An 18,557-nucleotide genomic window follows, 5' to 3' on the forward strand; every position below is an offset into this window, starting at 1 on the left:
CGTGCTTCTGGAAGTCTCCACCAGCACCCTCCCTGAGACATGCCGAGGGTACTGGGTGGACGGGTGTGCTGAGGCCAGTGAGCTCACCTTGATCTGTGCGTGGCCAGGTGATCGCCATGATCAAAGGCCTGCAGGTGCTCATGGGCAGGATGGAGAGCGTCTTCAACCAGGCCATCAGGAACACCATCTACGCGGCCCTGCAGGACTTTGCCCAGGTCCCCCTTCGCGAGCCCCTAAGGCAGGCAGTACGGAAGAAGAAGAACGTCCTCATCAGGTGGGTCTTCAGATGGCCTTTTTTAGGGCCATGTCCAAAATCAGGGGTGCTGGGTGCAGGCCACGGAGGATGTTCCCGGCTCAGTCAGCTTCCAGGGACGTGTCTGAACACACGGACCCTTCCAATGAGTTCCAGCAAGTTCTAGGAGGCTCTTTTAGGAGATTGGACATTTGGGATAATTTATGTCCCCATCTCTAAGTTTGAAGCCCATATCCACACTGTATAGCTGTGTGAACTTAGTTATTTACCTTCTCTGAACCTCTGGGAAAGGAAGGAAACCTCTGTTTCCTTCATTTGTAAAACATGGGTAAGAACGATACCTACTCAATAGGCTTTTGGGATAATGCAGTGAGAGAATTCATGTATAAACCTAAGCACACCACAGTTTGGAGCGAGTATGCAACACATATGCTGCTACTGCTAAGTCACTTCAGTCGTGTCCGACTCTGTGGGACCCCATAGACGGCAGCCCACCAGGTTCCCCCATCCCTGGGATTCTCCAGGCAAGAACACTGGAGTGGGTTGCCATTTCCTTCTCCAATGCATGAAAGTGAAAAGTGAAAGTGAAGGCGCTCAGTCGTGTCCGACTCTTAGCGACCCCATGGACTGTAGCCCACCAGGCTCCCCTGTCCATGGGATTTCCCAGGCAAGAGTACTGGAGTGGGGTGCCATTGCCTTCTCCGTGCAACACATATAAGCTGTTATTAAAGTTTTAAATATGCAGAGAATGAAATGGGACTAATGAAACTGTTCTATAAGCAAAAAGAAGAATAGCCATCCTGCTTCACTCAGCTTCTCTCCCACTGTATGGGCTCTGAGCCGAGTTCTCAGGCAGCCGGTGGGCATCAGGATCGCTGGGGCGCTTGTGAAATACAGACTTCCGGACTGCACCTCTGATCTGTGAAGCCAGAATCCCTGGGGGAGGGGCCCTGGGACGAGCATGGTTCACAGGCACGTCAGGAGCTCTAAGGCACGTGATCCTGGATGCTGTGGACTCTAGATCCAGGCTTGCAGCACCTCCTTCTGATGGTCTGAATCCTGGTTCTTCCTTCCCCAGTGTTCTACAGGCAATTCGGAAAACCATCTGTGACTGGGAGGGGGGCCGTGAGCCCCCCAATGACCCGTGCTTGAAAGGGGAGAAGGACCCCAAGGGTGGATTTGACATCAAGGTGCCGCGGAGAGCCGTGGGTCCCTCCAGCACACAGGTAAGCGGCTCCAGGCACAGGCCAATCTGCTGACTCAAAGGCCAGCCAGGCTAAGGTAGGTCATCCTGGCTGGACCGTGGGGCAGTGGGCTCGGGAGTCCTCAGGCAGAAGGGGCAGGGCCAAGCAGCTGTTCTCGTCTTTTTCTGTGTTGTTTTGATGTGAGAGGGAGGACCACTAGCGTAAGATTCAGGAGACCTGGATTCTAGTCCTACATCCCTGTGTGACCTCGGGCACGTTATACTGTCTCTTTGTGCCTCAGTTGTCTAATCTGGCAAAAGGGGGTAATACCAAAACTGGCTCTCCTAGCCCAGTGACGTACAGGTTCCAAAGTATAGAGGTGTTTAACGTGGAACCTGTATGCATCTCTCTTGTCCCTTTTTAATGAACCCTGACCTCCCCACTTCCTTCCCCCATAGTGATGTCCTAGTTTAGAAATTCCCAAGTTTCTGCCTCTGACTTGCTGTGTATTCTTGGGCAAGTGCCTTGACCTCTCTGAGCTCTGGTTATCTTCTCTGTTAAATGAAAACTTTGGATAAGATCATGTTACTGACTAAACATCCTTTTTGTTATTCTCTGAACACACCCAAAATCACAAATTGAAAGTCTTTGATCCCTTAGAGAAAATCTAATGATCAGAGATACTCAGAGTTGCTAACCAGAGCTTTTTGAACAAGAGGTTGTCTGTGGCTTATCCAAAGTAGTTGTAATATTATAGGGGGAAAAAAAAAGTAAAGAACCTAGACACCTTAGTTAAATCCTTGCCACTTACTTAAGGATAAATAATCTCTGGTAGGCTTTTTGAGGTACTGAAAGAAGGCTAATAGACCCATTACAGCTTTTAAAAGTCTTACAGGGCCCACAAGCCCCAGGCTGGGACCTCTTGCTTCACACAACCCTTATGTCTTATCCCTAAAGTCCTGAGTCCTTGAGTCACCTGAGATGAGCCATGTAAGGCCCACCCTGACCCTTTTCGCTGTGTGTGTGTCCGTGTCTGGGTTCGGGGATGGGGCAGGGATGGGACCAGGGTGAGCTGGGATCGCAGCACCGTCATTGCAGCTTCCCTCAGCCAGCAGGCCCCTTGCACTTACCTTGCCTGCTTGAGAGATGTGACACTTCTCAAGGAAGCTTCTACAAAGAGTTCTGTGTAAATGTCAGGGGCCAGAGACCTTTCCAGTCCAGAATGGCCTGGAGGGGCTAAGCAGGGCTTCTGGGTGTTTCTTCTGGGCAAGGCAAAAGAGAGAATGGAAAAGGAGGAGACAGAGGGCCAAGAGGCAGAGAATGAGAAAACAATGGGGGACAGGGAGGGAGAAAGGAGTGCTTGTGTAATGTGAGACGGAGTGTCACCAACAGGCCCTGCCAATGCTCCCAGGTTCTGGTAGGGTGGCGAGAACACACCTGATGGACTCCTGGATGCTCAGCTTGGAATAGCCTTTAGAAACACACTAGTCCCAAACTAGTTCCTCCCCCCATTTTGCAGATGGGGAAACTGAGGTCCAGAGAGGGAACGTGACTTGTCCAAGTCACAAGGTGAGTCTAGGTGGAGGTGGGACGAGAACCAGGTCTCCTGACTCCCACCCCGGGGCTCTGTCAGGGCCCTGGGAGCACAGTAGATGTGGCATCTAGCAGAGCTGGGAGGTGACTGTTCCGGTGAATTAAATGCTCTGCTGAATAAAAGTAGGCGGGGAAAGCGTTTCCCCCTCTTGGATTTCAGATAGTTAGAATCCGATACAAATCGGTCAGCATTTGCACAGATGGGATTAAAGAATCTTTTCTTGGAGGACTCCAAAGGCCATCATTAGAACAGGGCCTCTCGAGTCTTAGGGACAGTCAGCTGTGCCCACCGACAGGGTTGCAGAGGGTGGACTATCTGATGACCCGCAGCTCCGTAGTTCCTTTACCACAAAGGAGGGTGCTGTGCCAGGGGTGGCGTGCCACTCCTCTCTGTGGCCATGCTGCCCAGCCCAGCCCAGGCCAGGCGCTCGGTGGGTGAGGTGCTAGAGAAGACCAGAGGATGGACGTGGTGGCAGAGGGAGGTTGGAGTGTCTCAGAGGTGGTCGGCAGGTGGCCTCTAGCAGTCGTGGCGGCTTTCCCACCGTATACAATACCTCTTGCTTTTCTCTCTCTCTCTCTCTCTTCTCTCTCCCTCCTCCCTGTCTCTCCTGCCCTCCCATTCCCTCCTCTTCTCTCCCATCTATGTCTTAGGCCTGCCAGTGGTCCCCGCGGGCTTTGTTTCACCCCACTGGTGGCACACAGGGCCGAAGAGGCTGCCGATCCTTGGTATAACACCGCCTGGCTGGGTTGGTTGGGTACACTTCTCCAGGAGGCAGCAGGAATGGACTAGCCTGGCTCCTTACGGCCCCTTCCAGCCCTAAGATTCAAAGACACATGGTGTGGAAAGATCTAGATTAGCGCTTGCGCCCTTTGCACTTAAGGCCCTCTGTAAGCAGGAGTTAATTGTCTAGTAGGCCTCCTGTAAGTACTGACCTTCACCTGCTTTCCACCCAGCGCTTCGGCCGTGCCATGCTGCTGGCGCCCCCAGAGGGCGCAGCGCCGCTGTCCCTCGGTAATGAAGATTGGAAACTTGAGGTGGTGGGGGGCTCGCTCTGACCCTACATCATTTCACAGTTCATCCGAATGTTAGAACTGAAAGGGACTGGTTGGAGAAAGCATCTGGTACAACCTCCTCATGTTGGCAGATAAGAAAACTGAGGCCCAGAGTGGGACTTTGTGCCCAAGGTCACACAGCAAGTCAGTGGCAGTGCGTTGCCCTGAACCTCCGGCTTTTGACTGTGAGTCCAGTGCTCTACCCCTGGTCCCACCATGGCTGTCCAGCAGAGCAGGGAGTGACTCCAGGGTGACGTGGAATGAGGTTCTCCTCTGATGCCCACTCCCTGGTCGAGCAGAGCAGGCAAGAACCTGGGCCTTGAAAGACCTAGTAACTACGGGAGGCCCCCGGCCCCAGGCAGAGCATCCTTCAGGGCTGGCCCGTCTCCTTCTTGAAAGTTATACATGCTAAGTTTACTTCTCCAACCCTAAACTGGTGCTTCCTTAAGACAGTTCTTATTAAGGGCAGATATCTACAGAAAAAAAAAAAGACTAGAAATACAACACAAAGCAACCTTTTCCCCTGGATGGAGGGCCAGCCCCTGACCTTCCCATCTTCCTTTCTTTTTCAAGCTGTACATGGTGCGGACCATGCTTGAATCACTCATCGCGGACAAAAGCGGTTCCAAGAAGACCCTGCGGAGCAGCCTGGACGGACCCATTGTCCTGGCTATCGAAGACTTCCACAAGCAGTCCTTCTTCTTCACGCACCTGCTCAACATCAGCGGTGAGCGTCCTGTTGGGGTGAGGAGGGGAAGAGCTCCAAGGAACTGGAGCAGCTCAGGCTGTCGGGCCAGAAGTTGCAGACATGGGATCATCAACCCAAAGGGGCACGTTTTTGCCACCAAAGATAAAAGGCATACTTTCCAGCAGAATCTGAGAAAGGCCAGGCTCAGTCCAGCTCTTGTGAGTCAGTTGAATTTAGGAGATATTTGTGGCCAATTTTTTGTAAGTCTTTAGTAAAGGGGGATCACAAACAGGTGACACACTCAGATGCACCTAAGGATCAGGTCAGCTTTTTGCTTTTAAGCAGCATTTCTGAGCTGATTAGTGCCCATTGCTCCTAGAAAAGGGGGCTCCCAAATTGCACCCCATCCCGTGTTCCCCCCCCACCGCTCCAGTGTGTGGGATGCATGTACAGGTGGGATGAGGGGAAGGGAGAGTAGCATTCAAGGGTCCTGAGAGGGTGACCTGTCTGTTGGTATTGAAAAGGGTGATCTAGGTAGAGAGCAGTCATTGCTGTTGTTCAGTCACTCAGTCATGTCCAACTTGTTACAACCCCATGAACTGCAGCATACCAGGCTTCCCTGTCCTTCATTATCTCCTGCAGTTTGTTCAAATCATGTCCATTGAGTCGGTAGTGCCATCCAATCATCTTGTCCTCTGTCACCCCTTTCTCCTCCTGCCTTCAGTCTTTCCCTGCATCAGGATCTTTTCCAATGAATCAGTTTTTCGCATCAAGTGGCCAAAGTATTGGAGCTTCAGCTTCAGCATCAGTCCTTCCAGTGAATATTCAAGGTTGATTTCCTTTTGGATTGACTGGTTTGATCTCCTTGCAGTCCAAGGGACTCTCAAGAGAGTAGTCTAGGAAGGGACTTTGAGGCCTCTGAGCAGTAAGGAATCCAGAATTATCACTAGCAGGGATCATAGGGCCACAGTCCAGCCAGAAGCGGACACCTGTAGATCTGCCTTGACACAACAAAGACACTCTGACACTTAGATGTCATGTTTTCAGGATGGCTTTGTAAAGACATGATGGAAATTGTAGGGGCATCTAAATCTCAACCATCACTGCCCGCCCCCCAGCCTCCACACTGCTGGGTGAACAAATGCTGTCTCCTTTTTTTTCTTCTTGGCCACACCTTACAGTTTATGGGATTCTAGTTCCCCAGGCAGGGATTGAACCCATGCCCTCAACAGTGAAAGTAAAAAATCCTAACCACTGGACCACCAAGGAATTCCCCAAACACTTTCTTTGCAATAGATGTTAGGCTGGCCTTCAGGTCCAGGAGAGCAAGGTCTACTAATGGAGTCATATTCTTGAGTACAATGAAAGAAGAGTAAAAGATATTTTTTTTTTTTAAAGTCAGAACTAAGATCTTCTGGTGCTTCCAACGTATAACCCAAACTCTTTCCCTCATGCTTCTAGAAGCCCTGCAGCAGTGTTGTGACCTCTCCCAGCTCTGGTTCAGAGAATTCTTCCTGGAGTTGACCATGGGCCGGCGAATCCAGTTCCCCATCGAGATGTCCATGCCATGGATTCTAACAGACCATATCTTGGAAACCAAAGAACCTTCCATGATGGAGTAAGAGGCAGGGTTGGGCCAGCAAGGAGGTTCCCAAGGTGCTGGTGAAGAGCAGTTTGCTAGCCATAGAGCCCTGTTCTTTCTAGAACTTTCCAGATGAGGCAGTGTTTCCCACCCAGTGTCAGGTCACCACCACATGTGACTCAGCCTTGTAGAAAGGCTCAGAAGTCTACCAGCCTGACTGCCTTTCCCTGGCTTTGTCAGCCTCATCCCAACTGCGTTGGTAAAATGATCATCTCTAAAAATCGGGACACTGATGTCCTTAATGGATACCCAATTGCTTTTAGTCCCAGACTGATTTTTTCAGGCCTCACATCATGAACTTTGATCTCTATGGGCAGATTGTAAAATAAATCGTTTCCTAAGTAGAGCCTAGAAACATCATAGCATGCTGAAAGAGCCTCTTTTTCCTAACGCTGAATCTGTTCACCCAATCGTGCATGTTTCCTGAGCAAGTTTAAGTCTGCCAGCCTTGAGAGAGATCATTAGTAAGCTACTGGCCGTTGTTTTTCCTTCCTCAGGTATGTCCTCTACCCTTTGGATCTGTACAACGACAGCGCCTACTATGCTTTGACCAAGTTTAAAAAGCAGTTCCTGTATGATGAGATCGAAGCCGAGGCAAGTGACTGCTTTTCCTTTTGTTCCCACAATCATGCTCCAAGAGTCTGGACTTCTCAGATCTCTAACCACAGGCCCAAAGTGGAGTGTCTGTCTGTTTGAGCTGTGATAACAAAATACCAGGCTGTGGGGCTTAAAAAATTAAAAATGCCAGACTGTGGGGCTTAAAAATTACAGAAATGTATTTCTCACAGTTCAGGAGGCTAGAAGTCTTAGGTCAGGGTAGCTGCAGAGTCAGGGAGGGCCCACTTCTGGGTCCCAGACTTCCCGCTGTATCCTCATGGGGTGGCCAGGGCCAGGGACCTCTCTGGGGTCTCTTTTGTAAGAGCACTGATGCCATTCATGAAGGTTCCATCCTCTTGACCTCACCACTCCTAATTCCATCACATTTGGGAGTTAAGATTTCAGCATACGAATTTAGAGGGACACAAACATTCAGACCGTAGTATGGGATATCAATGACTTGCTTTGGAGACTGATCTTTATAAACATTGTGATAATAAAGGGAACTATTGGAAGGGGAGGATGGTCTTTCTTTTCAGATGATTAATTATGGCAAATGATAGATAGAACTACTTGGGTAAAATTAATTTTCTAATAAGTCTTTTACAGTTGGATTCATTGGTGATAACAACAACAACAGTAATACCAAGAATTCCCTGGTGGTCTAGTGGTTAAGACTGTGTTCTTCCACTGCAGGGAGTGTGGGTTTGATTCCTGGTCACAAAAGTAATATCCTATATGCCATGTGGCACAGCCAAAAAAAAAAAAGAAAGAAAAACAGTAATTCTACCTATCAATTGCTATACTTATACCATTTGCCAGGTACAAAGCACTTTATGGACATTTTAGATAATCTTTACAATGATTTAAAGCAGTATGTTCTACTGTCTAGATTATTCAAGTATCATTGCCCCAATATCACACAGCTTACGGTTTCATTCTAATACTAGTGGGACTGAAGTAGCCATCTTCTCACGTGTGAAGCTGTTGAATTGTCATTTAACGGCTTTATTTTTGTAATGGTCAGCAAAGGCTAGGATGCACTGCAGTAACAAACAATCACAAATTCTTAGTAGTTTGAGACCAAAGTTTCATTTCTCTTTTTTGGGTTGACAAGGAGCTCTGTTCCACGTAGTCTTTAATCTGGAACCCATCTGGGATATTCACCAGTTGCCATGGCAGGGAGATGTGTCAGGGTGAATTTACACTCTGATACTTAAAGCTTCCAGCTGGAAATGACACATGTCATTGGTCAAAGCAAGTCACTTGGTTATGCTTGCTTTCAAAGAGGAGTGAGAAGGTGCAGTCCTACCACAGGCCAGCAAGGAGCAGAAACAGGAGATCAACAGCACTAAGGACTACAAAATATCTCAGTTTTGTCATCTGGAAATTGGAATGAGTCTCCACTCCACTTAAGTATGTGGAGTTATATAAACATAGAATGATACCAATTGTCATTATAAGATTTTCAACTATAAGGTACAAATATAAGATATTCTTATTTATAAAGGATAGATGTGAATATTTTAAGATAAACATTACTACCAAATTACTTTGAAAGTTTATATATATCAAATAAAAGCTAGTAGAGATGCTGCTTTTTTTCTGAATCTTTCAATTGCTGTGGGAGTTGAGAACCTTGGTGGAGCCCAATGCAAATCTGTCCTCTTTGTCTTCTGAGCAGTACGCAAACTTGGGAAGAAAGGTTCCAGTAGACAAGTTAATTGGTTGCATCTCAGCTTTAACAAGTCCATTTTCTGATAAGATTTTAGTTAATCATGTTCTCTAACAGGCTGAAAACAAAAAAAATCTAGAGTGTCCTGTATACAAGTGACATTTAAAAACTAAATGGAAAGAAAGCATACAGCCCAGCCCTGGGTAACACAGGTGGCCATGAAGCAGAAGCATAAATTGTCCGCCTTTCTTTTCCCATCCTCAGACTCTGTTTTGAACCTGGAAAGGCCTATGCATGGATACCCAAGCTCTGTCTTCCACCCCTGCCCTCAAACAATGGCCATTTGGTCAACCCTGAGCCCTAGGGGTGTATACATCTGCAGTGCAGTCCACCCCCAGGGATGGACCCAGGGAAAAGAGCACACAGACCCTAGAAGGGGCTTGGGCTATTTGGGTAAGAATATTCAAAGCTGGTTCTAGAAGGGGAGCAGGAGTTGGACACCCCCACCTGGACCCTATGGATTCTTTGCCTGTACACCCCTGGATACCCTTGAAGCTCAAAGTCCAGGGCAGAGGGCTTGGTTACTCACATACATTGTTTTTATGTTCAAAATTGTATTTATGGTATAAAATAAAAGATATGAAAGCTCTTCTGATAAAGAGCCTCATGGAGCTGGGAGTTTGGTGCTAAAAGGATGGAAGATTAATCACCTAAATACATTCTGTTGCCACAAAGTTATCCCATTATTACCCTGAAACTACCACAGCCCATCTCTTTAACATCCCACCTTTGGCCATTCCCTGCTCTTGCCATCATTGGAGAATTTGGCTTCAATCCTCTGTGTCTGGTGTGAACTTTCTTCTCACCTGAGCATCACATTCTGCCACCGACATGCTAAAACATTGAAAAGGCAAGATGGTCTCTTCCTCACCAAATATATTTAAGCAAACTTTTTAAAAAGGAGGTTTTTAAATTTTTAATAAACTTCTTTCTTTGCAAAGCAAGGTAAAATTAAAATGAAAGGAAAAGAAAAGAAAGTCTATTAGGAGATGGGGAGACTGATATGTTAATTACAGGATGCTGGCAGGTACCTTGTAACAGCCATGAGGTGGCCAGTGGGGAGGGCAATTCCTCAACAGCGTTTTGAATCTTGCCTTCTCTGTGCCTGGTTGAGGACCTTGAGAGCAAGGGACCAGACTTTCCAAACGCACTTGGCCACAGAATCTTCTTTTCTTTTTTCTTTCCTTCAGAGCATCTCGTTCCTTCTCACACTTTCAGGCAGTCCTACAGCACTGCCCTCTTCAGTTGCTGGAGTTTCTCTAATAAAGTGGGACAGACACCAGTGACATTTCCTGCTTCTTCTTCACCAGGTGAACCTGTGTTTTGATCAGTTTGTCTACAAGCTGGCGGACCAGATCTTTGCCTACTACAAAGCCATGGCCGGCAGGTATGAGAGCTCAGCACTGTGGCACCAAACCTTCCTAAGATTGCCACCTGGAAGGCAAGATCCTCTAGTACAAAACCTCCCTTCTTCTTTAGCACCTCAGGAAATCTGAATGATTCCATTAGCCTGGATTGGATGCTAGCAAGTAGAAGAAAGAGAAATAGGCAGATATGGGGCTAGACCTCACAGAGCTTACAGTGTAGTGAGAAAAATAGACATTAATAAAAACTATTGAATGCACAGTGACAAGGGAGATTCCTGTGAAAGAAAATTTATCGGGAATATATAACAGTTAAACTTGAACCAGTCTTTAGGGTGGGTAACTGGAAGGGCTATCCTGAGAAGGTAACATTTGAGTTCACATCTGAAGTGAATAGGAGTTGGTTGAGTTAAACTAGGTAAAGAGTAGAATGGAGAACTGCAGGCAAAACAAACCACTGTGCAAAGTCCCTTTGGCGAAAGCATATTAATAGCATGCATACCTTTTGTTTTTTTACCATAAAAAACAAAGGTTGTTGAAAGGTTTAATTAAAATTAGTACATGTAAATATCTCATTCACAGACCACAGAGGGGCGGGCTGTGTGGTAAAGCTGGGCAGGTAGGCAGGGCCCCGGCCCTGTGGTCTTATAGGCATTTATCCTAGGAGAACTAGAGCACCATGGGATGATTTCCAAAGTGTGACAGTGACCTGATCTGATTTTTATTTTTAGAAGTTTGGTGTTTTAAAACATTAAAATGTAGGGAATGGATTGGAGGTGAGCAACTGTGGGAGTGTGAAGGTCAAACAGGAAACCAGGGAAGGAGTCCAGGTGTCAGGTCTCACAAGCTCATTGGTGCTGTCAGTATGGGCTGATTTAGACCCCTGAGATTTCCCGGGTTCGAGGAACCCATAATAGTGCTGGCAGCACAAACCTCTCTCTCTATATATATAGTTACATACATATATGTATCTATATATAGGGTAGTTCTCTTTTTTATTGGAAATCCAAATGTACAAACCAGAAATTTCAAGGACTGTTACATTTTTCAACAGTTAAAGACTTGCTTCCTTTTGCTTTCAACAACTTGAGTTTCTCTGATGTATTTCAGTCAAGAGTTGGTGTGGTGATGGTTTAGTCACTAAGTCGAGTCTGACTCTTGCGACCCCATCGACTATAGCCCGCCAGGCTCCTCTGTCCATGGGATTTCCCAGGCAAGAATACTGGAGTGGGTTGCCATTTCCTTCTCCAGGGGATCTTCCCAATCCAGGAATCGAACCCATGTTTCCTGCCTTGGCAGGTGGATTCTTTACTGCTGAGCCACCAGGGCTCCCCAAGAGTTGGTATACAGGTACATAGGTGTCTGTTAACACAGAGTGTGCATTAAATGAAATAATGACTCTTAATGATGGAAACTATAGAAAGCATATACTTAGGGTTTCAGGGAAGCATAGAGAATGCAGCCTTTCACAAAGGAATGATTTCACAAGGATCTGGATTGGATTGAACTGTATGTGGTCCTACCAGAGAGCTGGATTTCCAGTTTCTCCAAGATAATTCCAGTTATCTTCAAAATATGCTGGTCCATTGTCTGTGTAAACAAACTCAGACTTGTCAAATCCTGAGTCCTCTATATATTTAGTTTGCAAAATATCCTTATCTAAAAGAGGAATCTTGGTCTATATCCCTTCTTATAAGACCTGTGGTTTGTCAAAAATATAGGAAGTTGGCATTGAAACATGTAAAATATCATGTATGAAACGAGATGCCAGTCCAGGTTCGATACACGATACTGGATGCTTGGGGCTAGTGCACTGGGACGACCCAGAGGGATGGTATGGGGAGGGAGGAGGGAGGAGGGTTCAAGATGGGGAACACATGTATACCTGTGGCAGATTCATTTTGATATTTGGCAAAACTAATACAATTATGTAAAGTTTAAAAATAAAATAAAATTAAAAAAAAAAATACAGGAAGTTGGGGGAGATTGTGAGAAGTTGGAAGAGTCAGAGAGAAAGCGCCAGAGGGACAAAATGATCTAGATCACTGCTGTCCATCAGAAATATAATGTAGGCACAAGTGTAATTTTAGCAGTCATATTTTTAAAATTAACAATACTATATTATATGACCTATGATATCTAAAATATTACAATTTCAACATGTAATAAGTGAAAATTATTAAAGAGATAGTTTTTGTTGTTTTTTCTTAAGTCTTCAACACCTCGTGTGTATTTTTTTTTTTAATTTAATTTTATTTTTAAACTTTACATAATTGTATTAGTTTTGCCAAATATCAAAATGAATCCACCACAGGTATACATGTGTTCCCCATCCTGAACCCTCCTCCCTCCTCCCTCCCCATACCATCCCTCTGGGTCGTCATACTAATAGCGCATCTCAGCTTGGACCCACCATGTTTCAGATTCTTGGGGGCTCACCTGGGGGGTGGCTGCTGTGTTAACAGTATAGATTTAGATGATATCACTTTCCTGCTTAAAACCTTTCAGTGGCTTCAGTTACACTGAGAAAACCTTTACCCTCTTTACTGTGGCTTGTATCATCCCACAAGGATCTGGCCCCTAGACTAACATTGTAAATACATTTTTCCACTATGCTCTCCAACACACACCCCCCCCTTGTCTACACCTTTCCTTTTTCTCAATGTACCAAGCTAATCATGCCTGAAAGATGCTTCCCCCAAATCTTTCCATTTTTAGCATTTAGGTTTCTGTCCAACAGGACCTCTTTAGAGAGACTTTCCATGATAACACCAAATGATCCTGTTTTGTTATTTTCAGAGCACTTATTGCTCTGCAATCCATGACTCAGTGTGAAAGATAATAATAGAATATCTAATTCATAGGGTTGTTGTGAGATTAAAAATCACTATGCGCATGTCTATATGCATGCTTGGTGAATAGTAAATACTATGCAGGTATTTACTATTGTCTAACATTATTTTATTCCTCTGCTTATTTATTTACTATCAGTCTCTTTTCACTAGAACCCAAGCTCCACAAGGATGGGAACTTTGAATCCTTGGTACCTAGACTGTTTCCTGGGCTATACTAAGCAGGCACTCAATTGCTTTTATGGTAAAAAAACAAAAGGAAAAAAGCAGCTCATCTTCTGTGTTGCCTGTCTTTAACATAGAAATTTCATTTCGCCTATTGAGCTTTTCCAGCTGAAAAAATTTAAAGAACTTTTCTCTACAGCAGAAAAAAATAATAATATTTAAAATATATAACATAGTGCTTTATGAGTAGAACCTATGGTTTGAAATACATATGGCTGAGTGACTAAACTCCATTCACTGTCATGTTTACTGGTTTACTGGCCTTATTTCACTTTTATCCTTTCCAGCGTCCTGTTGGATAAACGTTTTAGGGCCGAATGTAAGAATTATGGAGTCATCATTCCATACCCACCATCCAACCGCTATGAAACACTGTTGAAACAGAGACACGTTCAGGTATGGAGCCAGGTGGAATGGGAGGGAGAGGGGGCTGTGATGTTAGCCTAGAGATCAGAAATCAGGACCACGTATCATCTGCCCTGAGTATTGCCCTGTGTGGGCTACTGAGCATAGGGATAATCCAGCTTCAGAATCTTACCAAGAGGCATTGGGCTTCCTTTGGGTCAAGTTCTAGGCTTCTCAGCCCATCTGCTGCTCACCTCAGTTGAATAGGGGCCACCAGAGCCTTTGAATGCCCATTTGAGCTGCATATCAACTCTGAATATTCCCTGGAAGGACAGATGCTGAAACTGAAGCTCCAAAACTTTGGCCATCTGATATGAAGAGCTGACTTGCTGGAAAAGACCCTAATGCTGGGAAAGATTTAAGGCAGAAGGAGAAGGGGTTGGCAGAGGATGAGATAGTTAGATGGCATCACAACTCAATGGACATGAATTTGAGCAAACCCCAGGAGACTGTGGAGGACAGAGAAGCCTGACATGCTATAGTCCATGGGGGTCATGAAGAGTCGAACACAGCTTAGCGACTGAACAACAACATGAACTTCAGCCCACCTCCTTCAGTCGGGACTGACGTTCAGAAATGGGAAAGTCTGTCCCTGACTTTCCCATTATGGTATAGAGTTAGTCTCTGTTACGATTTGACCCATGATATAGACGAAATGCTGCCAGGAGCTCAGAAACATATCCCTGCTTAACAATGTTCATGGGAGCCAGGCAGACAAAATAAGAGATGCTTTAGCAGATCTTAAATCCTACTACTAAGCCCTGTCAGTCACAGGCAGTGAAATGAACATCACGCTGTGATTTCTGTGTGCTTATCCTGTGGTTCACATATTCCTGGAGAAGACTTGGGTAAATGGGAGCAGGCCTGAGGCTGAGGAAATGCCCTGGATAGAGAGGAATTACCCTGAAAAACCTGGGAAGTCCCACTGCTTTGAAAAATCCATGCTCGAAGAATCGTAAGAGGAAAAAGCATTTACCCATCTGTCAACATTGAAGGGTCCATGAGAGCTTCTCCTTCAGTCTCTCAGAAGATTCCATTACCAGTGCAGCTAGAATTAGCCACAGGATGTTAATCCTGAGGGCTTTGTGCGTGCAGAAGATGGCTATAAGGAGCCTTAGTCAATTAGTAGAAAATCTCTCCCAAAAGGGAAGCAGAAAAAATAAAATAGTTGAGACGAATCCTTAGGCACATAGCAAAGTGCAGTGCACGCAGCAGGTACTCAATAAATGTTTATTGCTGTCTACATAGCATCTGTAGTCATGCCCACATGAACCCCAGTGGAAATTAGCCTGAGCCATATTTTCCATCCTGTAATCAGCCCTTCTCCTCGTGCTTTTAAATTTATCCTCATAAAGGTACACAGTAGGCCCTTGCTTGGGTTGGGCAGGCGGGGGCACCCTGGTGACTCTGAACTGCATGATAGGATGGATGCAGGAAGAACCTCAGGGTGAGATTCAGGATGTCAGCATTGCATGGGCTGCCAGAGCTTATCACAAGCCTCTTCCTGCAGTCTGAATGCACCATATTTTTTTTCAGCTTTTTATATTTTAAACCTACAGGATAGTTGAAACAATAAGACAGTGAATACACATGTGTACTTTATAGTCAGATTCATGATTATTCATGTTTAATCATATTTGCTTCACTTTATTTTTCTCATGTATATATTATTTCTCATACAGTAAATGTACTTTATGTATTTATAGAATATATAATTTATAAAAACATATTTATATGTAAGTAATGTATTAAAATATATATTTTAATATACATAATTTTTCTTAGCCATTTGAGAGGAAGTTGCAGACATCATAACACTTTACCCCTGATACCTCAGCTCGTATCTCCTAAGAACAAGGATATCCTCTTATCATCCAAATAGTACTATCATACTCAGGAAATTTAACAATACTGTTTTCTGCATAGATTCCCTATTTGTCTTGGTTATGTTCTTTATATTTTTAGGACAATTTACTAAATCAGTGCATTGCATTTAGTTGTCATGTGCCTGTGTAAAATTTAAGTAACTTTCTGTCTCTTCCATGCAGCTGTTGGGTAGATCCATTGACTTGAACAGACTCATTACCCAGCGCATCTCTGCTGCCATGTATAAATCCTTGGACCAGGCCATTAGCCGCTTTGAGAGTGAGGACCTGACCTCAATCGTGGTAAGAGATGGAGGCCGTTGGGAGTTTTGCTGTGGGACTCCTCAAACTAGAAGCCTTGTTGGGGAGTTGTTGGTAGCCTGGTACTGAGCTGGTTAAAAAGACGCGATGAGTCTCTTTCTCATCTGAATAAGCAGGGCAAAAAGAAAGACTTAAAAGGAATGAGAAAAATTTTACCTTCCTGATTGCCTGGAGAGAGGGAGTGGAGGGAGGTCTTGAAATCTCTAGAGATGGCCTATCCCGGGACATAGCTTCTCATCCTTTAGGATTCTACAGATACAGCAAGTAGCTAGATGGTCCTGAGAAAGGAGGGAAGATTTCACAATGGGGTCGGCTTCATTGGCGTGCAGTAGGTTAGAGGCCAGAGAGGCTGGTGACTGGGTTAATGCTGCGTTGTCACCATCTTTGAATTTACAAGCATTTTCTGATGAAAGCCCCACCTTTTCATTTTGTGCTGGGACTTGGAAATTGTATAGTTGTTCCTGATGCACAAGTACGGAACAGGCGTGCACTCTTCTTTTATTAATCAGCTATTTGAACTACTCTCTGCTAATTCTCTTCAAGAATTAGAATAAACTTGGTTGGTCAGTCTTTAGGTGATGAAAGGAAGATTTTAAAGCTTCAAGAGCAGGTACATAGAAGGAATGAGAGAAATAGAAAATCACCATTAGAACACCAGAGTAATGATGGTCGCAGGCAAGATCCAGTAATAGACACTGAAATTAGTGGGCAGAGCTTTGAGAAGAATATTTTGATTCCCTTTATTCGGAAGTGTCCATAGTATTCAAATTTATAGAGACAGAAAGTGGAATGGTAGTTGCCAGGAAATAGGGAGTTAGTATCTAATGGGTACAGAGGTTCGGTTGAGGAAGACTGAAAAGTTCTGGAGGTGGACGTTGGTGATGGTTGCAAAACTACATGAATGTACTTAGCGCCACAGAACTGTACATAAAAAATGGTTAAAATGGTCAATTTTATGTTATGTGTATTTTACCAGAATTTTTTAATTAGTCACAAAAAGAAAAAACTTTGAGAAGAAACAGGATAATTGCCTAGTCTCAAACTATCTCCTTCAAGATACTTACTAATTCCAAAGGGAAGAATAATAACTTTACAGTGGGAAACCTGGGAGTCATCCTCTTAACCAAGCATGAAGGTTAGTATCACCAGTAAGAAAATATATTCATGTATCCCCTGAATTGGCTTCCCTGGTGGCTCAGACGGTAAAGAATCTGCCTGCAATGCAAGAGACCTGGGTTCAATCCCTGGATTGGCATGGAACCCACTCCACTATTCTTGCCAGGAGAATCCCCACGGACAGAAGAGCCTGGCGGGCCACAGTCCATGGGGTCATAAAGAGTCGGACACAACTGAGTGACTAAGCATAGCACAGCACACAGCCCCTGAATATGTATGCATAATGAAAAATACATAATCTCAATCTAATTGTGATTATATATCTAAATCGAATGGCATTCAAAAATGAACAATGCTTTTCAAAAGCACCCAGAACATAAAAGACAAAGGGAAAACTGAAAACTATTAGAGATTTGAAAAGACAAGGAGACCTGACCACTCAGAGAAATGTGGGATAAGACCTTCACGGAAAAACTGGTGAAATTTGAATAAGGTCTGTCATTTAGTTCATAGAATTGTCAATGATAGTTTCCAACTTTAGGCAATTATACTATGATTATGTAAGAGGTTAACATTGGACAAACTAGGTCAGGAATGTGCAGGAGGTCTACAGTAACAGCTTTTCTGTAAGTCTAAAGTTATTTCAAAATAAAAGGTATTTTTTAACGGACAAAGCAGTTTTTAAAAAAAGGATTAAGAACTAGGATTCTAGCATCAGAAAGACCTTGGGGTCCCAGTTCTGGCCTCGCCACTTACTAGCTGGGTGGTCTTGGGTGAGTCACTTATCTTGTATAAAAACCTGTAGTACATGGAGGAAACATTAGAACCCACCTCATAGCCGTATTCAAGGATGAAATGAGATACTGCCTGGAAAGAGCTTTGCATAGTCCCTTCCACTTGATGAAAATAGCTTATGAAGAAAGAGAGGAATATAGAAATTTTGAGCTGCCACAACTAAGACCCAGTGCAGCCAAATAAATAAAATGAATATTAAAAAAAAAAAAAGAAAAGAAATTTTGAGCTGCAAATGAGGCACTCTCAGGGTCGATTCTCAGCAGCATTTCCTAAGAGGACTTGACCCAGCTGCCGCAGCTCTGTCCTGGGTCACGGACTTTGAGAGACTGTGATACAGCACAAGTTCTTCTAGGAGATCTACTTTAAGACATGGGGTGTTTTTTTGCCAAATGTTAGCAGTGATTATGTCCAAGAGGTGGGATTTTTGCTTTTCTCTTCGTTGTTTATCTCTATCTTGTAGTTTTCCAGAAATGAATGAGCATACCCTATGGAAAAACTGGTTTTAGTGTGTGGCAGGGTGTCCACAGCCTCTTCCCAGTCCTTGAAAGGCACTGAATGTTCTTTTAGCAGGGAACAAAATCAAAACAAGCAGTGAAAGCCTGAGTTTATCAGGTGAGGGCCACAGCCGCCAAGAGAGTAGCCCCAGTCCCTGAAGCCCATGAAGAGGAGAGCCAGGGATGCTGTCTCCTGGGGCGTCAGGAGGCCCCCACTGCCTTGGCTGAGAAGCTTCTGCCTCTTCTGAGAAACAAAGAAAGGAATGTGTTCCCCTCAGCCCTTCCCTCCACCTTGATGCCCAGCTGGGAAGATTGTAGCGATTTCATCAGTTAGTCGCCCTCCTCCTCTGCAGCTGAGCAAATAGATTCCCGAAG

At 44.8% G+C, this 18,557-nt stretch overlaps 1 protein-coding gene across 2 annotated transcripts in view; it reads left to right on the forward strand.

Annotated features, from left to right (window-relative positions):
• Positions 1-18,557, forward strand: part of CYFIP2 (cytoplasmic FMR1 interacting protein 2) — a 127,529-nt gene that overhangs the window by 46,395 nt on the left and 62,577 nt on the right. The window contains exons 14-22 of one of the 2 annotated variants that reach the window (XM_010855284.1): positions 108-274; positions 1,332-1,479; positions 3,682-3,756; positions 4,657-4,810; positions 6,233-6,389; positions 6,911-7,007; positions 10,056-10,132; positions 13,474-13,582; positions 15,640-15,759. In XM_010855284.1, coding sequence (XP_010853586.1) covers positions 108-274; positions 1,332-1,479; positions 3,682-3,756; positions 4,657-4,810; positions 6,233-6,389; positions 6,911-7,007; positions 10,056-10,132; positions 13,474-13,582; positions 15,640-15,759 — 1,104 coding nt within the window. The remainder of the gene's footprint in view (positions 1-107; positions 275-1,331; positions 1,480-3,681; positions 3,757-4,656; positions 4,811-6,232; positions 6,390-6,910; positions 7,008-10,055; positions 10,133-13,473; positions 13,583-15,639; positions 15,760-18,557) is intronic. The other variant, XM_010855283.1, reaches the window with a different exon arrangement.

Source organism: Bison bison, unplaced genomic scaffold (assembly GCF_000754665.1).
Source record: "Bison bison bison isolate TAMUID 2011002044 unplaced genomic scaffold, Bison_UMD1.0 scf7180017864363, whole genome shotgun sequence".
In the NCBI taxonomy this organism is placed as follows: domain Eukaryota; kingdom Metazoa; phylum Chordata; class Mammalia; order Artiodactyla; family Bovidae; genus Bison; species Bison bison.